The 18,643-nt window shown below is 36.9% G+C and overlaps 3 protein-coding genes across 3 annotated transcripts; all 3 read right to left on the bottom strand.

The window, feature by feature from the left end:
• Positions 1 to 3,426: 3,426 nt before the first annotated feature.
• Positions 3,427 to 5,354, bottom strand: LOC116114935. The gene has a single exon (XM_031401065.1). It carries the CDS (start codon positions 5,264 to 5,266, stop codon positions 3,953 to 3,955), a length of 1,314 nt encoding a protein of 437 aa, XP_031256925.1. The 5' UTR covers positions 5,267 to 5,354; the 3' UTR covers positions 3,427 to 3,952.
• A 2,631-nt stretch (positions 5,355 to 7,985) lies between these two features.
• On the bottom strand, positions 7,986 to 13,243 carry LOC116114945 (copper-transporting ATPase HMA4-like). The gene is made up of 8 exons (XM_031401078.1): positions 12,827 to 13,243; positions 11,678 to 12,423; positions 11,063 to 11,534; positions 10,806 to 10,973; positions 10,283 to 10,537; positions 9,523 to 9,645; positions 8,776 to 9,261; positions 7,986 to 8,604 (listed from the first exon to the last, which is right to left on the bottom strand). The coding sequence occupies exons 1-8, from the start codon at positions 13,109 to 13,111 to the stop codon at positions 8,197 to 8,199; spliced, it is 2,943 nt and encodes a 980-aa protein (XP_031256938.1). The 5' UTR covers positions 13,112 to 13,243; the 3' UTR covers positions 7,986 to 8,196.
• On the bottom strand, positions 13,209 to 17,295 carry LOC116114916 (copper-transporting ATPase HMA4-like). The gene is made up of 7 exons (XM_031401044.1): positions 17,219 to 17,295; positions 16,239 to 16,528; positions 15,090 to 15,835; positions 14,475 to 14,946; positions 14,218 to 14,385; positions 13,695 to 13,949; positions 13,209 to 13,247 (listed from the first exon to the last, which is right to left on the bottom strand). Exons 2-7 carry the CDS (start codon positions 16,521 to 16,523, stop codon positions 13,209 to 13,211), a joined length of 1,965 nt encoding a protein of 654 aa, XP_031256904.1. The 5' UTR covers positions 16,524 to 16,528; positions 17,219 to 17,295.
• Between the last annotated feature and the right edge of the window lie 1,348 nt (positions 17,296 to 18,643).

The raw sequence follows: 18,643 nt of genomic DNA, 5'->3' as shown, positions 1-18,643 counted from the left end.
AATATGGTGGGTCAGGTCGCTAAAGCGGACTGACTTACAGATGATTCAAAAGTAAATACAAAGTCTTTTTGGAGAGAGAGAAAGTTCTAATGTCAAATGATCCCCTCCCCTCAATGAAAGGGTCTTCCTCTTCTTATACCCAGTTGAATGTGCGTAATCATCACTAAATCCTTGGGTTGGTGTGATTGTCAGGACCTAATCTGATTTTACGTCCCATTACCCATTTTTCAAGTCGATTTCACGCGATTTGGAGCAGGTTAGCGGACACGTGGGAGCACCAGGGTACTTGGCAGGCCTGACGTGCGCTTACCGTTCTGAGGGGAGCAGGTCACGTTTCGTCACGCAACTCCACGTCAGCCTTTGATTTCTTAGTCATAACAATAAGGATTTTGTTAATTTATTTATTTCATTCACCTTGAGGAGATACTTAAATGGAATCATTCAATCGATTCAAAATACCTCTCTGTTTATTAATTTAAAATTCAAATATGATTGGCATTATTGATTCTGTTTTAATTTTAGTTTACCCTAAAATTCACATATTGGATGTTTTAAACTTTTTAATAAACAAAAAAAAAAAAAAAAAAATCCAGATGGTTTCTTAATTAATCAAACCAACCTTCATTTCTTAGAAATTTAGTTCTTCTAAGAACATTATAATGAATTTTAGAAAAATAAAATACAAAATGGACTCAAACTTTGAAAATTGATCGAGGAGTCATTAGGATTAATGTATAGTTTTTATGAAATTTTTTGTATTAAATAAAATAAAATAAAAGGACGAGGGTTTTGTGTTTATAATGGGTGCATTTGGTTCCCTATTTCTATCCATATTCCTAATCTTATTCCCTAAATATTGTTTGACACATTATTTCAGAAATATTACTATATTTTTTTAATTATTTTTAGACCCCTTAAGTTTATTAATTTCATTAAATACCCCCAGAAAAAAAAGTTTAAAAATTAGCAAAAACATCCCCACCTACTCATACTTGCCAGATTTCAGCAACCACCGTCAGTGGTAGCTGGAATCTGTCACAATGGATTACACCACGACCGAAAATGGTCGGTTATTCACTGATTTGGTCATCGTTGACCGACAAAGAGGGACCTTTGCGGCAGTCGATGGCCACATCTGGCCGTAGATCTGGCCTTTTTCGGCCAGATCTGTAGTGGATCTAGCCGGAAAAGGCCATATCGATGCGTTACGACACAAATCCGACCGGTCTGTGTCGTAACGTAATTTTTCGGCCAGATTCCGGTGGTGGTAGCCGGAATCTGGCACTGCGGGTAGTGGGGGTGATTTTGTCATTTTACACAATTTTTATATATTGGGGTATTTAATTAAATTAGCAAACCTATGGGGTTTTCTAGAAATTTTAAATTTTACCTCGTAATACTCTCCTATTTAACTACCCAATATTATTCTCAAAATTCTATCCAAAATAATAAACTAAACGCACCCAATAATATTTTGACGAGCTGTCATTCATTAATTAGAGCTTGTTTGGTTGAGTTTATCTATTGGCCAAAAGAGTTTTTTTTAATCTTATAAGCATTTTTAAACTTTTTTAGATTGTCTAGTCCCATTTCAAAATCGTTTATACGCTATAAAAAACTATTTTATAACTTTTGGGAGAAGCTCAAAATTTGAACTTTTCCCATAAGCTATTTTTCAGCTTATTAAAAATGTTGAAATTTAAAAAATACCCCTATGTAATCTTTTAAATTTCTCTTAATCTAACATTTTTGGGTAATTGGTATATTAATTTTAGAAAGCTCTTTTACATTTTCTTAAATCAAACAACTAACAAAATTTCCATAAAAGTTCTATTCTAATAAACTCTTCTATAAGCTCTTCTTCCTTAAACTCTGCCGAAAACAAAATTCCTTAGACATATGACTTCAAATCTAGTAATAAAAATCCACTTTTTTAATTTTTATATTCTCCGACCATAGTCTATAAATCTATGTTTATAAATCTTAGTCATATGGCTATGTTTGTTTTATTATTTTTCCCTATTCTATCTAAAATACATATTTGTTTCCCTATTTTCAAAATCCAATCTTATTCTATACAACTATTTAAAACCCCTATGTTTGTTAATTTAGCTAAACTCTCCTTATAATAAAACATTAAAAATTAACAAAAACACCCCCACCCACCTATTAAATGCTGGCAGTCGGCCACCACAACCGAAGGGTGATCGGAAGTCATCGTAATGGCATATGACCGACTGGATCTGGTCGATCGTGCGCCGATCTGACATTTTTCGGTCAAATCCACCATGGATCTAGCCAGAAAAGGTCAAACGACTAGATCTTTGGTCAGATCTGGTCGTCAACGACGTCCAAGATATGACTACCATTAACAACCAGATCTGGTCTTTTTCAGCCAGATCTATGGTGGCTCTAGCCGAAAAATGTCATATCGACGGACGACTGAATAGATCTAACCAGTCGTGCGCCATTACAGTGACTTCCAACCACCCTCCGACAGTAGTGACCGACTGCCGACATTTAATGAGTGGGTGAAAGTGTTTTGTTAATTTTCAATATTTTATTATAAAGGGTGTTTAGCTAAATTAACAAACCTATGAGATATTTTTATTAATTTTCAAATCCTAGCTCATAATAACAACCCAACTCAACATTTTCAAAAATATTACTCAATATAATAAATTCTTTAAAAAATTAAAATTATTATAACACTTGAGCTTTAGTACTATTAAACCTCATGAAGCATAATAATTGCCTCGAAGAATTAACCATTGAGAGGTTCAATCAATCCTCCAGCAATCACTTGTACTTTACTTACTTTTGCAGGCATGGTGACGTACGAAATATTCATCAAACAATGTTATATTATTAGCTCTCTTGAATCTTTGTATCATGATTCAATATTTCAATTCCATGTTCAAGCCATGATCTAAAAGTTTACTCTTCAATCTATTGGATCATCATTCAGATAATCTTCGAACCATGATCTAAAGGTTTATATAGACGAGTCTCACTATCTGGAACGATCTCAAATCATAATGAAACAAGTGTTCGCGATCAAATAACCCATGAAACCAACCTTATGAGAAAGTATGCATTATCCTAGAATTTGGTTAAGCTTCTTCTTTGGCAACACAGCTTTCAATACAAGTAGTTAAATTTAACTATGAATATATGCATCCATCCATCATACTTCCGGAACATTGACATTATATATAGATGATGATCCTAGAGAATAATCGAAAGAGAAAATTTGTCTGAGAGTGAAACAGGGGAGGAAGAATGACTCCGTATATATAACTAGACAGAAGTCAAGAGCATAAGAACATGATAATAAGGTTTAATGTCTGATAAAACAATGAAATGAATTATAGTTCTTGTATGCAATAATGTAAAGGTTTTGTCCCAACCTCCTCGTTCTCTAGCCCCTACAAATTTCATCAATGTCACATGATGCTCCTTTCCATAAAATTGGTAGAATGTCAAATACTAGGTTCCGAATTGAATCACAAATAAGCTAATAACGAAAAGCATTCCGAAACTACAATTTCTATTCAACAAAGCCCTTAATCTCCTTCTTTTGCCTTAGAAGTTCTCATTCTTTCGACAATATGGAATTTGAAAATGCAAACTCATAGCAGTCGATCAATGCTTTGTTCAGAATGAGGACTGAGAATGAGTTTACCTAAAGCCTTTAGAAATATAGATGAAAATGAAAATATTTATTGCATAATCTGGACAACAAGAGAGCTTCAGGCAACAAAGGCTATGGGACTAACTTTTCAACTTTACATGGAAACCACTATGTAAAGTTATCTGTTTGTTCATCTATGGTAGTACAAAAGTCCGACAAGGTTAGTGTGATTAAGCAGTTAAAATTTCATAGCGGTATAGTTCAAGTACTTGCCATCCATGATGCCTGCAGTAAATCATCAATCCTTCTTCCATGGACCTATTGATGCCGAGTCAAATCAATGTGTTCTCGACCTTGCTGTCTGTTTGCAAGAGCAGTTGGGTCTAAGGATGCTTCTGACCTGAAATCTATCTCCAGTTCTTTCTGCTTTACATGCAATATCATCCGCTCATTATCTAATCTCAACCTCTCGTTCTCCAGCCTCAACCTCTCTAGTTCCCTGTCTTTCTTGCTGCAATATCTCAGCCACTTTAAACGTTGTTTCTCAAGCTCAAAGGCTTGAACCTGGAAGCCGAATCTTTGATCCTGGAGTTGCAACTTCTGTTTCTTAATCCACTCCTTTCTTTCCAAAGATGACTTTGAGGGATCATGGAAAATTTCAGCCATTTCAGCCTCAAAGCTGTCCATACCAGATGATTGTGTGCAAAAACGACCATCCTCTACACTTCTCTTCTTCCTCTCACCAAGCTCAACTATCCTCTCCCCATCCTCATCATCATTATGATTGTCTTCATTGTCAGATTCATCATCGTCACTATCATGGTTCCTGTCGGCTTCTTCCTCCTCAGAGCCATTGTTATCTTTTGAGCATCTCTCTGGGCAACCTTGTAGATCAATGTCATTGCAGTTCGGTATCCTAAGCCCATTATGATAAGCACACATTTCCTTGTAAAAAAGGTGTTTTGAGCCCAGAATCTTCCTCACATCATCCTTTGCCTTAGCTGAGAGATCCGGAATTGAGTCCATTATAGCAGGATTTTCCACCACTTGACAACTAAATCTCCTCCCAAGAATATCATTCAACCTCTTGAACCTCTTATTCAGGTCATTGAACTTATCCTCACACTGCTGCGGCGAAACCTGACAGCCCTTACCAATCATTAGCTTTGACACCGTTTTCCATTTACCCTTCTTCTGTAAGTTCCCCGATTTCCTCTTATGCCCCTCGCCACTTTCCAGCATACCGTCGTCCCCCACACAAGCAACCACCGCTATGAGAAGCCTAACCATATTATCCGTCCATTTCATCCGGTGCCAGTAAGATCCCCTTTTACCCTTTCCCTCATTAGAGTTTTCACAATTCTCTTCTTCTACAAAATTTTGTTCGTCTTCATCACTCATATTGCCATCACTAATAACAGTAACGTGGCTACCCGACTTCCCTTGACCAAAATTCATCACAAATCCTTTAGTGTTCGAGCTTCTCACTTCCATTACACTAATGGGGTGATTATCATCTCCAATATCACCCAAAATATTAATGTGACTTTGATGGCTTAGTCTAGGAATGGATGACTCAAGGTCTATTATTGGACCCGGCAAGAACCCGCCCCCCAAACCAGAATTATCCATCCAAAACACACCCAACTGCACAAATTACAAACTCAAAAAGCTCTATTTGATCACTCACAAAACACAGGAATGACAGACAAAATTCAACTTTTAANAACATACCGCCATACCCCACACAAGCAACCACCGCTATGAGAAGCCTAACCATATTATCCGTCCATTTCATCCGGTGCCAAAGAGATCCCTTTTTACCCTTACCCTCATTAGAGTTTTCGCCATTCCCTTCTTCTACACAATTTGGCTCATCTTCATCACTCAAATTGCCATCACTAAGAACAGTAACGTGGCTACCCAACTTCCCTTGACCAAAATTCATCCCAAATCCTTTAGTGTTCGAGCTTCTCACTTCCATTACATTAATGGGGTGATGATCGTCTCCAATATCACCCAAAACATTAATTTCACTTTGATAGCTTAGTCTAGGGATGGATGACTCAAGGTCTACTATTGGAACCAGCAAGAACCCACCTCCCAAACCCGAATTATCCATCCAAAACACACCCAATTCCACAAATTACAAACCCAAAAACACTCTATTTGATCACTCACAAAACACAGGAATGACAAACAAAGTCCAAATTTTAACCAGTTCAGTCATCAACAAAGCAAGAACTTCACTAAATCAGTTAACACATAATATAAATTATACACCACCCGTTGAATAAGCTGAGGGAACAACTTTCCATTAATAGAAACAAAACAACCAAAACAGAAAACAACCCACAAGTCTTCAACTTTCTATAATTAGAAAAAAGTCATCCAGAAACCATAAAAACCCCAAAACACAAACTTTCCTTCCCTTTCCTCCCATTTTCTCGGCAACCAAACAAAGGGTCAATACAAAAGTGAAAACCCTACAAACCCCACCAAATACAAGATGAAGTTTTCAGCTTTGACCGCCATATTTGCTCAAAAACTGAAACTTATTTGAAGCTGAATGAAAACACACACATACACACAGATATATATATATAAACAAAAAGATACCCAGATGATAAACGATTAAGGAAATGAGAAAAGGAAGTGAAATAGGTAGTGAGCTTATCTTGAACTTGAAGTGATTAAAAAATGGAGAGTTAAGTTGAGTGATAGAGAGAGAATGTTTGGGAAGTCTTAGTATGTGACAAGGAAGGAAAAGGGAGAACACTGAAAACGGAGAAAATTTAGCTGGCGGGTCATCCCAAGTTTGGATTTAAGAAAATAGCCCGTTCATCAAATTTTTTTAATTTAGAGAAGATGACGTGGCATAGTTAGGATTAATTAAACACGTAAAATAGGTTAAAATAAAAAGATTAAAATATATATGAGCCGAATCAGAAATAATAAAAGTTTTTAAAATTTAAAATTTCGTAAAACAAGCCCCACAAACTATTCACCTCCCTTAATCGAAATTCATCAGTTCAAAAAGCGATTTCTTGAATGAAAGGGAGACGCGATTTTTCCAATCGAACACCTGCAAATTTGCACCCTAAATCAATTTCTTGAACCCTAAACTGAAAACAGGCGCGATTTTTGGCGATATAGTCGCGATTTTCGATCGATTTGTTGAACCCTAAAATCGATTTCCTTAACCGTAAACGAAATCTGTGCCATTTCCGGCGATACAGTCCACATTTCCGATCGAAACTGCAAACTTTGACACCAAATTCAATCCAAAACCATGATTGACACTGACAATGAGGAGGGAAGCCCAACGCCACTTCGAATCCTAGATTCCGGTGGCGCAAGTAGTTCAATGGCTGCTCAGGTGGATCATCCGACCAGTGAAGGTGGTTCACACGCAGAGGAGACGCCGGCGACACAAGAACAGAGGGAAGAACCAACAAACGGGTCTGAAGACGAGGAGTCAGGCTAGAATTCAGGCCAGGAGGAGGATTCTGGCGAGAATTCAGGCCAGGAGGAGTCGTCGGAGGATCCAGGCGACGAGGAGGAGGCCGGCGAAGATATGGTACGTAGTTTGGGAATATTGCTTGTACTTTCGCTTAAGCGATCATTTGTATCGCTTAAGCGATTATTCTGTTTTACTCGTGATCGCAGTCATGATCGCTTAACCGATAAAAATGATCGCTTAAGCGATCTGAGATCTGGGCAGAAAGCGATCATGAGTGTTTACTCTTGGTCGCTTAAGCGATCTTAGGTCTGGCAGAATCACAGATATAATAAGCGATCTGTTGTATCGCTTAAGAGATTCTCAGTTAACTCTTGGTCGCTTAAGCGATTTAAAATCGCTTAAGTGATCTNTGAATATAAAGTTCAAGTAAACCATAATCTTACAAGAATAATTCGTGTGAAGTGATTGATGTGAGTATTGATTAGACCGTCGAAATTACAAAGTGCATTGAAAATGGCGACAGTATTTTCTAAACGAGGTCTTTTGACAGCCCAACTGTCACTATGACCGAATTGGCGGCAAAATAAAAATTATTTTAGAGCGACGTCGTTCCGCCATCACCCACGTAAACGGATCTTTTTAATTTTCCTTTCTATATAAAGTATATTAATATAATTAAATTTCATGTTTCATTAAAGATATTGTATTTGTATCAAATAAAAATGTCAAAATATTTTAAAAAACAGTTTTAAAATATTATATCGGACATAGTTTCAAACATTAAATTTGAATCATAGTTTTCTAAAAATCATTTACAGATCATAAATCAAACGGACCGGATCACTTAACATTAAAATTACCCTTCTAAAAAAAAAAATAAAAAATAAATAATTCAAACCCCTTTTAGATCTTCAATAGGGTTTCTCAGAAATATTATCATGGATAAAAAATTTCACCCTTTTAAGGTGAAAGAATTGAAATGACACTTTAGTTTTATTAGATTATATAGCACATCAATGAGAACAATTGATGATACAATTTGAGGCTAAAAACTAGTCAATTTTATAGATTATAATTATTATTGCTTGATATACTACTACTAGTGAATTGGCCTTTGAGGGGCTTTAATATGCAAAGGCTTCTTATAAGACTGCAACAAGAGAGAAGAACAAACCACACTGAGGGATGAGGCGGCCATGCAGGCCCCGGCAAGCCATGGAGGTAGTCGGATTCCGGTGAAGGGGTAGAGAATTCCGGCGGCAATAGGCATGGCAAGAATGTTGTAGCCGAGTGCCCAAACATAGTTGAGACGGATTCGGGAAATGGTCTTTCTTGAAAGATCTATGGCTGTGATTACGTCTTCCAAGTTGCTTTTGATGAGAACTATATCGGCCGCTTCTATTGCTACGTCTGTACCTGCACCGATTGCCATCCCTACATCGGCCGCAACTAAGGCTGGCGAATCATTTATTCCATCTCCCACCATAGCTACCGTCATTCCTTTCAACTGCATCCATTGCCAATTCAAGAAAACAAAAGTTACACCTTTACAAACAAACTATCATATAATCAGAGTAAAAAGTACATCAAAATAATCAAAATTCATGTCCGTTAAAGCACACGTTAAGACAACTAATTGTTTATAGAGCACCATGTAATCATGTCAAATAAGTTATACCTGTAATTCTTTTATCTTATCGGCTTTTCCAATTGGGTCTGTCTCAGCAATCACCTTCTCTATTCCAGCCTCTTTTGCTATGGCAGTTGCTGTGGCCCAATTATCACCAGTCACCATGATGCTTGAGATGCCCATTGAGCGGAGAAAAGATACAACAACCTGAGCCTCAGGCTTCACTGGATCGGTTACGGCAAAAGCTCCAGCAACCTTTCCTTCAATGGCAACTAAAACACATGTTCGGGCCAGTTGCTCGTTTTCTGAAATATAGTCCTCGACTGCAGATTCAACAGGGACATGAAACGTCCGCATGAGCCTCTTGTTCCCAACCAAAACCGTTTTGTCACCAACTTTTCCACTGACACCAGCTCCAGTATGCACCTCAAAGTCCTTAGCCTCAGTAACCTGTTCAGTATGGGAGCCAAACTTCTGACGCAGCTTCTTAGCATGCTTCACCACAGCTTTCGCTATTGGATGCTCGCTATTTGCCTGAACATGTTATGGATAAAAGTGTTGATGAAAAATACAAATATGTAAATACATCCACATACTGTGAAACCCATTCACTACTTACTACATCACCAAAGCAAAATTTATTTCTAATGTTCAAATTTCTTGCCAAATCTGAGGTTAAAAAGACATGGAACTGTTTCACAAAGCTATCCCAATTTTGTGCTGGAGAAGAATTTGTGCTTAAATCCCAACATGTTGCATTTTAATTAGTGAGGCATTCTAAATGGGTCTATGTACCTCAGCAGCAGTGGCCATGTCGCAGAACTCCTCCATTGAAAAATGAGAAAAGAGCACTGCACTGACTACCTCAGGCTTCCCAACGGTCAGTGTCCCTGTCTTGTCAAAGACAACTGTCTTTACCTGCAGGATTAAAAGAAGATACTATAACTAATGCAGTCACCTCCACAGCAGCTTGGGACATAAATCAAAACAAAAACTCCCCACGACCAAGGTTTCATACTTTCATTTGTAAATGTCAAAAGATAAAAGGAAAGGAAGTAAAATGGTGCTTGTGAATGACCCATAAATCACCCTCATGAGTATATGATTGTAGGACACTAGTGAAAATATAATATTTTGCAGCATTCAAGATGTATGTTCCAGCAAAAAAATATTTAAATGAAATTGAAAAAGAAATGGCTTATATCTGTTTTCAAGGGAGATATGACATCTCAATCACGATCTGCAAAAGCAAACTGGTGTTGTTGAATCAATCACATATTTTATCATGATCGTGAAAATGAATATCTAATGTTATAGAAGAATTTGATTACTAGAGATAAATGAGACCACTACAACCAGGCTAATTTGGGGAAAGCAGGATTTGGATGTTTGTGTGTGTGTGTGTGTGTGTGCCTGTTACATGCAAGAGTAATAATATTCAGGTAATATTGGGAGCAGAGAAAACTTTGCTGAGTAAATCTGCAGGTAGAAACAAAGCTCATAATCAAATCCAAATTCTAGTTATGCAGCTGCTAAAAGAGAATGATAGTCATACCTTGTGTGCCTTTTCAAGTGCATTTCCTCCCTTGATAAGCACACCTTGAGAAGCACCCTTCCCTGTGGCAACCATGACAGCAGTAGGGGTTGCCAGTCCAAGAGCACATGGGCAAGCAACCACCAATACTGAAATACCAAACTGCAGAGCAAGCTCAAACTCATCCATGACCTTTGGTATCCAATGTTTTGGGTAAAGTCCAAACACTCCAGGGATGAACCATCCAAGCCATGTAATAAATGCTGCAACAACAACCTGATAAGAGGTGAAAAAAACAAAATGATTGACTTGATAAGCAGTGGAAAGTATGCAGCTGTAAATGACCTGCGTTTTGTGGAACACTAGGTGGTTGTTATTGGTTCATTTACTGCTAAACCAAACTGAACTCATTCAAGCATGGCTCATAAGATTTTCAAACACATTTGATCTTGTTGACAAACGTAACAAAGTATGAAGGAGAAAAATTTTTAAATTAGAATAATTCAACACTAAGTAGAATGTTTGAAGTAAACAACAAACTCACTGTCGGAACAAAAAACTTTGAGATCTGATCAGCTAATTTCTGAACAGGTGCTCTGGCAAGCTGAGCAGCTTCGACGAGTTGAACAATTTGGGAAAGTGCAGTCTCTGACCCAACATGAGTAGCCTTAACCAGTAAGCAACCATTCTCATTCATGGTCCCACCAATAACCTGTTAATTACATTAGAAACAATTAAAATCTTCATTCAGCATCTTAAAATGCCACATACATTAAAATGTACATGTCAAACCTTTCATACCTTGTCACCAGGTCTTTTAGAAATGGGCTTTGCCTCTCCTGTGATCATACTCTCGTTCACATGACTTTGACCATCTATAACTATCCCGTCAACAGGAACTTTTTCTCCTGGAAGAACTTTGATTATATCATTCCTCTGTATCAGCTGAGTACTGATTTCCATCTCTGAAAGAACATTTCCCTCACCATCTAATGTTAAAAGATGAGCTGTATCAGGGGCAAGTTCTGTCAGCTTTGCTAAAGCATCTGATGTTTTCCCTTTAGCGATAACCTCCAAATATTTCCCTAAGAGGATAAAGGATATCAACATGGCACTAGTCTCAAAGAAATCCTGCCCTTCAAATGTATCTGAAGTCAATGCTTTTATTGCTATATATACAGAGTAGATATAAGCAACATTTGTGCCAAGTGCGACCAGAACATCCATATTAGCAGATTTTCGTCTCAATGCATGATATGATCCCACATAGAATCTGACAAAGACAATCAAGCCAAATTATTATCTGTCTCACAAGTTATCTGAAAAATTACTTTTCAAAAATATAAATGCCCATATTGTGGCAAATATCAGTATCATTGATGAGAAAATTGCATAATAAAAAAATTAACTTATTACCTTCGGCCAACAACAAACTGCACTGGTGTGCAGAGGATCCATCTTAAGAGCATCCCAATAGTGAGCATGTTATGAATCTTGTAGTCTAACCAGCTACCATAAGTAGGAACCATTGGAAGTACCATTGAAAATAGGAAAACAGGAACCGAAAACAGGCAGCTTAGTAAGAACTGGTTCCTGTACATCCGCGTTTCTTGCAGCCGCTCTGTTTCCCTTTGTCTTGGAGGAGCATACAAGCTTGCACGATAAATGCTGGGGCCATGGGAAGCTCCATCAATGTACTGTATAATAGATCTTGGACCAGTGAGGTCTGGGTCATAGCTAACCGTCACCTTATTTTCTGCCAAATCCATTTCAACATGATTTACACCTTGAGCTGACTCAAGAAAGGTTTGAATAAAGGTAACATCTTCCTGTGACTTAATTCCTTCAAGTTTTAAATGCACTTTGTTAAAATCATTGCCAGAATTAATCAAATCGGCTCCAAAGCCAGCATCTTCTATTGCTTCAATGATACAGTCTGTATCAGTGACATTTGGATCAAAGTGAACCTTTGCTTCTTCAAGAGCTACACCAACCACAGCCTTTTTCACCCCATCCACCATTTGAAGGGCACATTCTACAGACTCAGAGCAGCTGGTGCACATCATTCCTTTAATCCTGAGGCGGCATACTGCTATGTCTTGTTCTGGAAAATCATCAACAGGGAAACCTGCTTCTTCAATCGTTTCCTTAATTTGTTTTGCCTGAGAAATGTAAAATTAAATGATTCCAATCTCCAAGCACAGAAAGAGAAAGTACACCTAAGAATTAAACAAGCCAGAATTTGTGAAACACCGGCACAAGCACATACCATAGATTTTAGATGAAGAAAGTTTCATAAAATCAAAAAATTTATTTATACAATTAATCTTCACACTCATATAATTCAAGAAAACTAAACTTTAGAGGGGAAAACATTTCCTTTCACACTTTTCAAAACCATATTTTTCAGACACAAACACATTACACATGTGCATAAAGATTTTATGCTACTTTGAAAAATTGTTAAAAATTTTACCCCTTTTAACACAGATTCATCCTTTGAATACAATATATATACTAGTAAAACAAAAATAAATGTTAAATCAGTTCCTGAACAACACTCACAGTAACAAGCTCAGGAACATATTTAACTGCAGCCTGGCCTTCAAGCGGCGACACCATGGCACTCTTGACCCCATTCAGGCTCAACAGCACGGATTCAATAGATGCTGCACAGGATGCACACTTGATCTCCCGTATTTTGAACTTCACTGTCCTAAATTTGTCACCTCCATCATTAATCTGTTGTGGGATATCAATTGCAACACCATTTACATGCTGCAATAAAGGTTTCTTCAGATCATCCCTCCCATTAACTTCCATTTTCCCGTTCATGAAATTCACGTCCATCAACCCTAAACAACAAAAAAGTTCAAAACCTTTACAATTTACATTTCGCGTAAACAAGTACTGCCCATAACTGCAAACACAATTATACTCGAATTTACTAATTTTTAAGTAACCACTTCACATTTAAACGCTTAAGCTGATAAAATATAAAGACCAAAAACAGCATTTAAGAACCAAGACTTCAATCATTTGTGTACATACATTAATAAAGAGAGAGAATTCTTCTCTCCTGCAACGTGCTAATTTTGACATCTCAATCGCGATCTGCAAAAGCAAACTGGTGTTGTTGAATCAATCACATATTTTATCATGATCGTGAAAATGAATATCTAATGTTATAGAAGAATTTGATTACTAGAGATAAATGAGACCACTACAACCAGGCTAATTTGGGGAAAGCAGGATTTGGATGTTTGTGTGTGTGTGTGTGTGTGTGTGTGCCTGTTACATGCAAGAGTAATAATATTCAGGTAATATTGGGAGCAGAGAAAACTTTGCTGAGTAAATCTGCAGGTAGAAACAAAGCTCATAATCAAATCCAAATTCTAGTTATGCAGCTGCTAAAAGAGAATGATAGTCATACCTTGTGTGCCTTTTCAAGTGCATTTCCTCCCTTGATAAGCACACCTTGAGAAGCACCCTTCCCTGTGGCAACCATGACAGCAGTAGGGGTTGCCAGTCCAAGAGCACATGGGCAAGCAACCACCAATACTGAAATACCAAACTGCAGAGCAAGCTCAAACTCATCCATGACCTTTGGTATCCAATGTTTTGGGTAAAGTCCAAACACTCCAGGGATGAACCATCCAAGCCATGTAATAAATGCTGCAACAACAACCTGATAAGAGGTGAAAAAAACAAAATGATTGACTTGATAAGCAGTGGAAAGTATGCAGCTGTAAATGACCTGCGTTTTGTGGAACACTAGGTGGTTGTTATTGGTTCATTTACTGCTAAACCAAACTGAACTCATTCAAGCATGGCTCATAAGATTTTCAAACACATTTGATCTTGTTGACAAACGTAACAAAGTATGAAGGAGAAAAATTTTTAAATTAGAATAATTCAACACTAAGTAGAATGTTTGAAGTAAACAACAAACTCACTGTCGGAACAAAAAACTTTGAGATCTGATCAGCTAATTTCTGAACAGGTGCTCTGGCAAGCTGAGCAGCTTCGACGAGTTGAACAATTTGGGAAAGTGCAGTCTCTGACCCAACATGAGTAGCCTTAACCAGTAAGCAACCATTCTCATTCATGGTCCCACCAATAACCTGTTAATTACATTAGAAACAATTAAAATCTTCATTCAGCATCTTAAAATGCCACATACATTAAAATGTACATGTCAAACCTTTCATACCTTGTCACCAGGTCTTTTAGAAATGGGCTTTGCCTCTCCTGTGATCATACTCTCGTTCACATGACTTTGACCATCTATAACTATCCCGTCAACAGGAACTTTTTCTCCTGGAAGAACTTTGATTATATCATTCCTCTGTATCAGCTGAGTACTGATTTCCATCTCTGAAAGAACATTTCCCTCACCATCTAATGTTAAAAGATGAGCTGTATCAGGGGCAAGTTCTGTCAGCTTTGCTAAAGCATCTGATGTTTTCCCTTTAGCGATAACCTCCAAATATTTCCCTAAGAGGATAAAGGATATCAACATGGCACTAGTCTCAAAGAAATCCTGCCCTTCAAATGTATCTGAAGTCAATGCTTTTATTGCTATATATACAGAGTAGATATAAGCAACATTTGTGCCAAGTGCGACCAGAACATCCATATTAGCAGATTTTCGTCTCAATGCATGATATGATCCCACATAGAATCTGACAAAGACAATCAAGCCAAATTATTATCTGTCTCACAAGTTATCTGAAAAATTACTTTTCAAAAATATAAATGCCCATATTGTGGCAAATATCAGTATCATTGATGAGAAAATTGCATAATAAAAAAATTAACTTATTACCTTCGGCCAACAACAAACTGCACTGGTGTGCAGAGGATCCATCTTAAGAGCATCCCAATAGTGAGCATGTTATGAATCTTGTAGTCTAACCAGCTACCATAAGTAGGAACCATTGGAAGTACCATTGAAAATAGGAAAACAGGAACCGAAAACAGGCAGCTTAGTAAGAACTGGTTCCTGTACATCCGCGTTTCTTGCAGCCGCTCTGTTTCCCTTTGTCTTGGAGGAGCATACAAGCTTGCACGATAAATGCTGGGGCCATGGGAAGCTCCATCAATGTACTGTATAATAGATCTTGGACCAGTGAGGTCTGGGTCATAGCTAACCGTCACCTTATTTTCTGCCAAATCCATTTCAACATGATTTACACCTTGAGCTGACTCAAGAAAGGTTTGAATAAAGGTAACATCTTCCTGTGACTTAATTCCTTCAAGTTTTAAATGCACTTTGTTAAAATCATTGCCAGAATTAATCAAATCGGCTCCAAAGCCAGCATCTTCTATTGCTTCAATGATACAGTCTGTATCAGTGACATTTGGATCAAAGTGAACCTTTGCTTCTTCAAGAGCTACACCAACCACAGCCTTTTTCACCCCATCCACCATTTGAAGGGCACATTCTACAGACTCAGAGCAGCTGGTGCACATCATTCCTTTAATCCTGAGGCGGCATACTGCTATGTCTTGTTCTGGAAAATCATCAACAGGGAAACCTGCTTCTTCAATCGTTTCCTTAATTTGTTTTGCCTGAGAAATGTAAAATTAAATGATTCCAATCTCCAAGCACAGAAAGAGAAAGTACACCTAAGAATTAAACAAGCCAGAATTTGTGAAACACCGGCACAAGCACATACCATAGATTTTAGATGAAGAAAGTTTCATAAAATCAAAAAATTTATTTATACAATTAATCTTCACACTCATATAATTCAAGAAAACTAAACTTTAGAGGGGAAAACATTTCCTTTCACACTTTTCAAAACCATATTTTTCAGACACAAACACATTACACATGTGCATAAAGATTTTATGCTACTTTGAAAAATTGTTAAAAATTTTACCCCTTTTAACACAGATTCATCCTTTGAATACAATATATATACTAGTAAAACAAAAATAAATGTTAAATCAGTTCCTGAACAACACTCACAGTAACAAGCTCAGGAACATATTTAACTGCAGCCTGGCCTTCAAGCGGCGACACCATGGCACTCTTGACCCCATTCAGGCTCAACAGCACGGATTCAATAGATGCTGCACAGGATGCACACTTGATCTCCCGTATTTTGAACTTCACTGTCCTAAATTTGTCACCTCCATCATTAATCTGTTGTGGGATATCAATTGCAACACCATTTACATGCTGCAATAAAGGTTTCTTCAGATCATCCCTCCCATTAACTTCCATTTTCCCGTTCATGAAATTCACGTCCATCAACCCTAAACAACAAAAAAGTTCAAAACCTTTACAATTTACATTTCGCGTAAACAAGTACTGCCCATAACTGCAAACACAATTATACTCGAATTTACTAATTTTTAAGTAACCACTTCACATTTAAACGCTTAAGCTGATAAAATATAAAGACCAACAACAGCATTTAAGAACCAAGACTTCAATCATTTGTGTACATATATTAATAAAGAGAGAGAATTCTTCTCTCCTGCAACGTGCTAATTTTTTTTTTTTTCTTTTTACAGACAAAATTTTAGCTTAATTTCTTGCCCGAGGAGTTTGCAATTTTTTTACCAAAAAAAAAAAAAAGGGCATTTCCGCATCTAAAAAATATTCATATATAATTATATATAAAATAAAAATTTTCAATTGAACATAAAATTCATTTTACTCAACAATATCATCAAAATCTTTCGAAAACGAAGGCATAAACAACCAAAGTGAACCCTGATTCACATGTCAATCACAACAGCTTAACCAAGCGACTTCACCAGTTCCATAACATAAAAAATCCAAATCAAACCGACACAGCTCTTCAATATTTTCTTCGAACAAACAAATCCACATAATCATATATATATCCTCATCACCTTTACCACGGAACTTCACAAACTTAACCACTACACATATTTCAAAAGATTCCCCAGAACCAAACAGAAACACAAAACACGCACCGCTAGTCAAGTCGCTATCGACGATCACGTGACAAAAAACCACAACCGCACAATAAAACAAAAACACAAAAGCGAAAAAGAAGTTAGGGTTTCGCGTCAAATGATACCTCAGGATTAACAAAATCGAAGAAATAAGGGATTCAAGAGGCGGCAACGACGGCGTTTTGAGATAGAAGAGGCGAAAGGGATGAGAAGAGAAGAGAAGAGAGAAGGAAGTCGTCTCCAGAGTCCAGAGTGCGCCAGAAAGATTTGTGTGTCGTCTTATATATAGGGAAGCGTAGTTTAATATTTTTTTGAATTTTTGAATCGTTAACGTCTTCTTTATGTGTTTCCCACCACTTGATGAAAAGGGTAACTTCGTTTGTACGCCGTTGATTTCGTTGACTTCTGATTATGATTTGGGACTTTTTGATGGGCCCACGGCCTACCTACTGTGGCGTGAGCCACTAGGTTTTGTTTCTAATTAGTTATGCCGAATAAATAAGTTTTTTTTTTTTTTTTAAAAATATTTTATTGATTTAGAAAAATATTTATTTATTTGACTTGAACGAGATTAGACTGATTTTATAAATAAATTAGGGATAATTTCATAAAATCCTTTTATAAGTATAGTTGATTTCATCGCCACTTGCAAGTTTGGAAAATAGGACTAATCTCTATTCCATTCAAAATTGTTAAGAAATATATGTTATCTTTGGAAATGACATTTTTACCCCTTAAACCCGAAACCTTTATATCTTATCCTATCAGTGGTGAACCTAGGTTTTTAATCTTGGGGAGGCCGATCCTTTTAGACGGGGCCAACAACTAGCAAGGGATAAGGAAGGCAATTGGCCTAAGCAAAGGTTCACCACTATATCCCGTAGGTTGTTGGCATTGCTGACGTTGTTGGAGGCCAAAGCCTTGAGAGAGTTACACAATTAATGAATCTAACTTCATCAACACTTTTGAAGGCTACGTTTGGTCTCGATAGTGTTAATGGATGCGAGATCCAACCTCGTGATATTATCTCAAGCCAATTGTATAGGTTTAAAGCGGATAACACCTATTGCTTGAAAACAAAAAGTAAAGACTTATCACATAATTAGAAAATTATTCATAATTTTTTTTTTTAATGTTAATGTCAAAACTAGATTTATTTCAATGTCGAATCAATGGTGCCAATATTGTTATCCCACTTTTAGCACATTACAATCTTATCAAATAGCATATCAATTATTCACAACATTTAATAATTTATTGTTTTTCTTATTATTATAATATTAACGCAAAAAAAAAAAAAAAAATGGACACTTTACTTTTTATATAATTTAAGTTATGTACTTATGTTAAAAAAATTATAATAAAAATACCAAATAGTCACCATATCATTTAATCAATGCCACATTTAGACTTTGGTCATGCATGTGTGCTTATGAGAGAGCT

The sequence above is a fragment of the Pistacia vera genome, unplaced genomic scaffold, assembly GCF_008641045.1.
Source record: "Pistacia vera cultivar Batoury unplaced genomic scaffold, PisVer_v2 Contig728, whole genome shotgun sequence".
NCBI classification, from domain to species: Eukaryota; Viridiplantae; Streptophyta; class Magnoliopsida; order Sapindales; family Anacardiaceae; genus Pistacia; species Pistacia vera.
This window is presented reverse-complemented; position numbering and strand designations above follow the sequence as displayed.

What these genes read in the sequence shown, in the direction of transcription:
- LOC116114935 (XM_031401065.1), bottom strand. Translation starts at nt 5,266, where the DNA reads ATGGATAATTCTGGTTTGGGGGGCGGGTTCTTGCCGGGTCCAATAATA.
- LOC116114916 (XM_031401044.1), bottom strand. Translation starts at nt 16,523, where the DNA reads ATGGACGTGAATTTCATGAACGGGAAAATGGAAGTTAATGGGAGGGAT. An exon ending in CTAAAAGACCTGGTGACAAG is followed by an intron (nt 14,386 to 14,474) that starts GTATGAAAGGTT and finishes TGTAATTAACAG; the next exon opens with GTTATTGGTGGGACCATGAA. An exon ending in CAAAGTTTTTTGTTCCGACA is followed by an intron (nt 13,950 to 14,217) that starts GTGAGTTTGTTG and finishes ACCTCTTATCAG; the next exon opens with GTTGTTGTTGCAGCATTTAT.
- LOC116114945 (XM_031401078.1), bottom strand. Translation starts at nt 13,111, where the DNA reads ATGGACGTGAATTTCATGAACGGGAAAATGGAAGTTAATGGGAGGGAT. An exon ending in CTAAAAGACCTGGTGACAAG is followed by an intron (nt 10,974 to 11,062) that starts GTATGAAAGGTT and finishes TGTAATTAACAG; the next exon opens with GTTATTGGTGGGACCATGAA. An exon ending in ACATGGCCACTGCTGCTGAG is followed by an intron (nt 9,262 to 9,522) that starts GTACATAGACCC and finishes TAACATGTTCAG; the next exon opens with GCAAATAGCGAGCATCCAAT.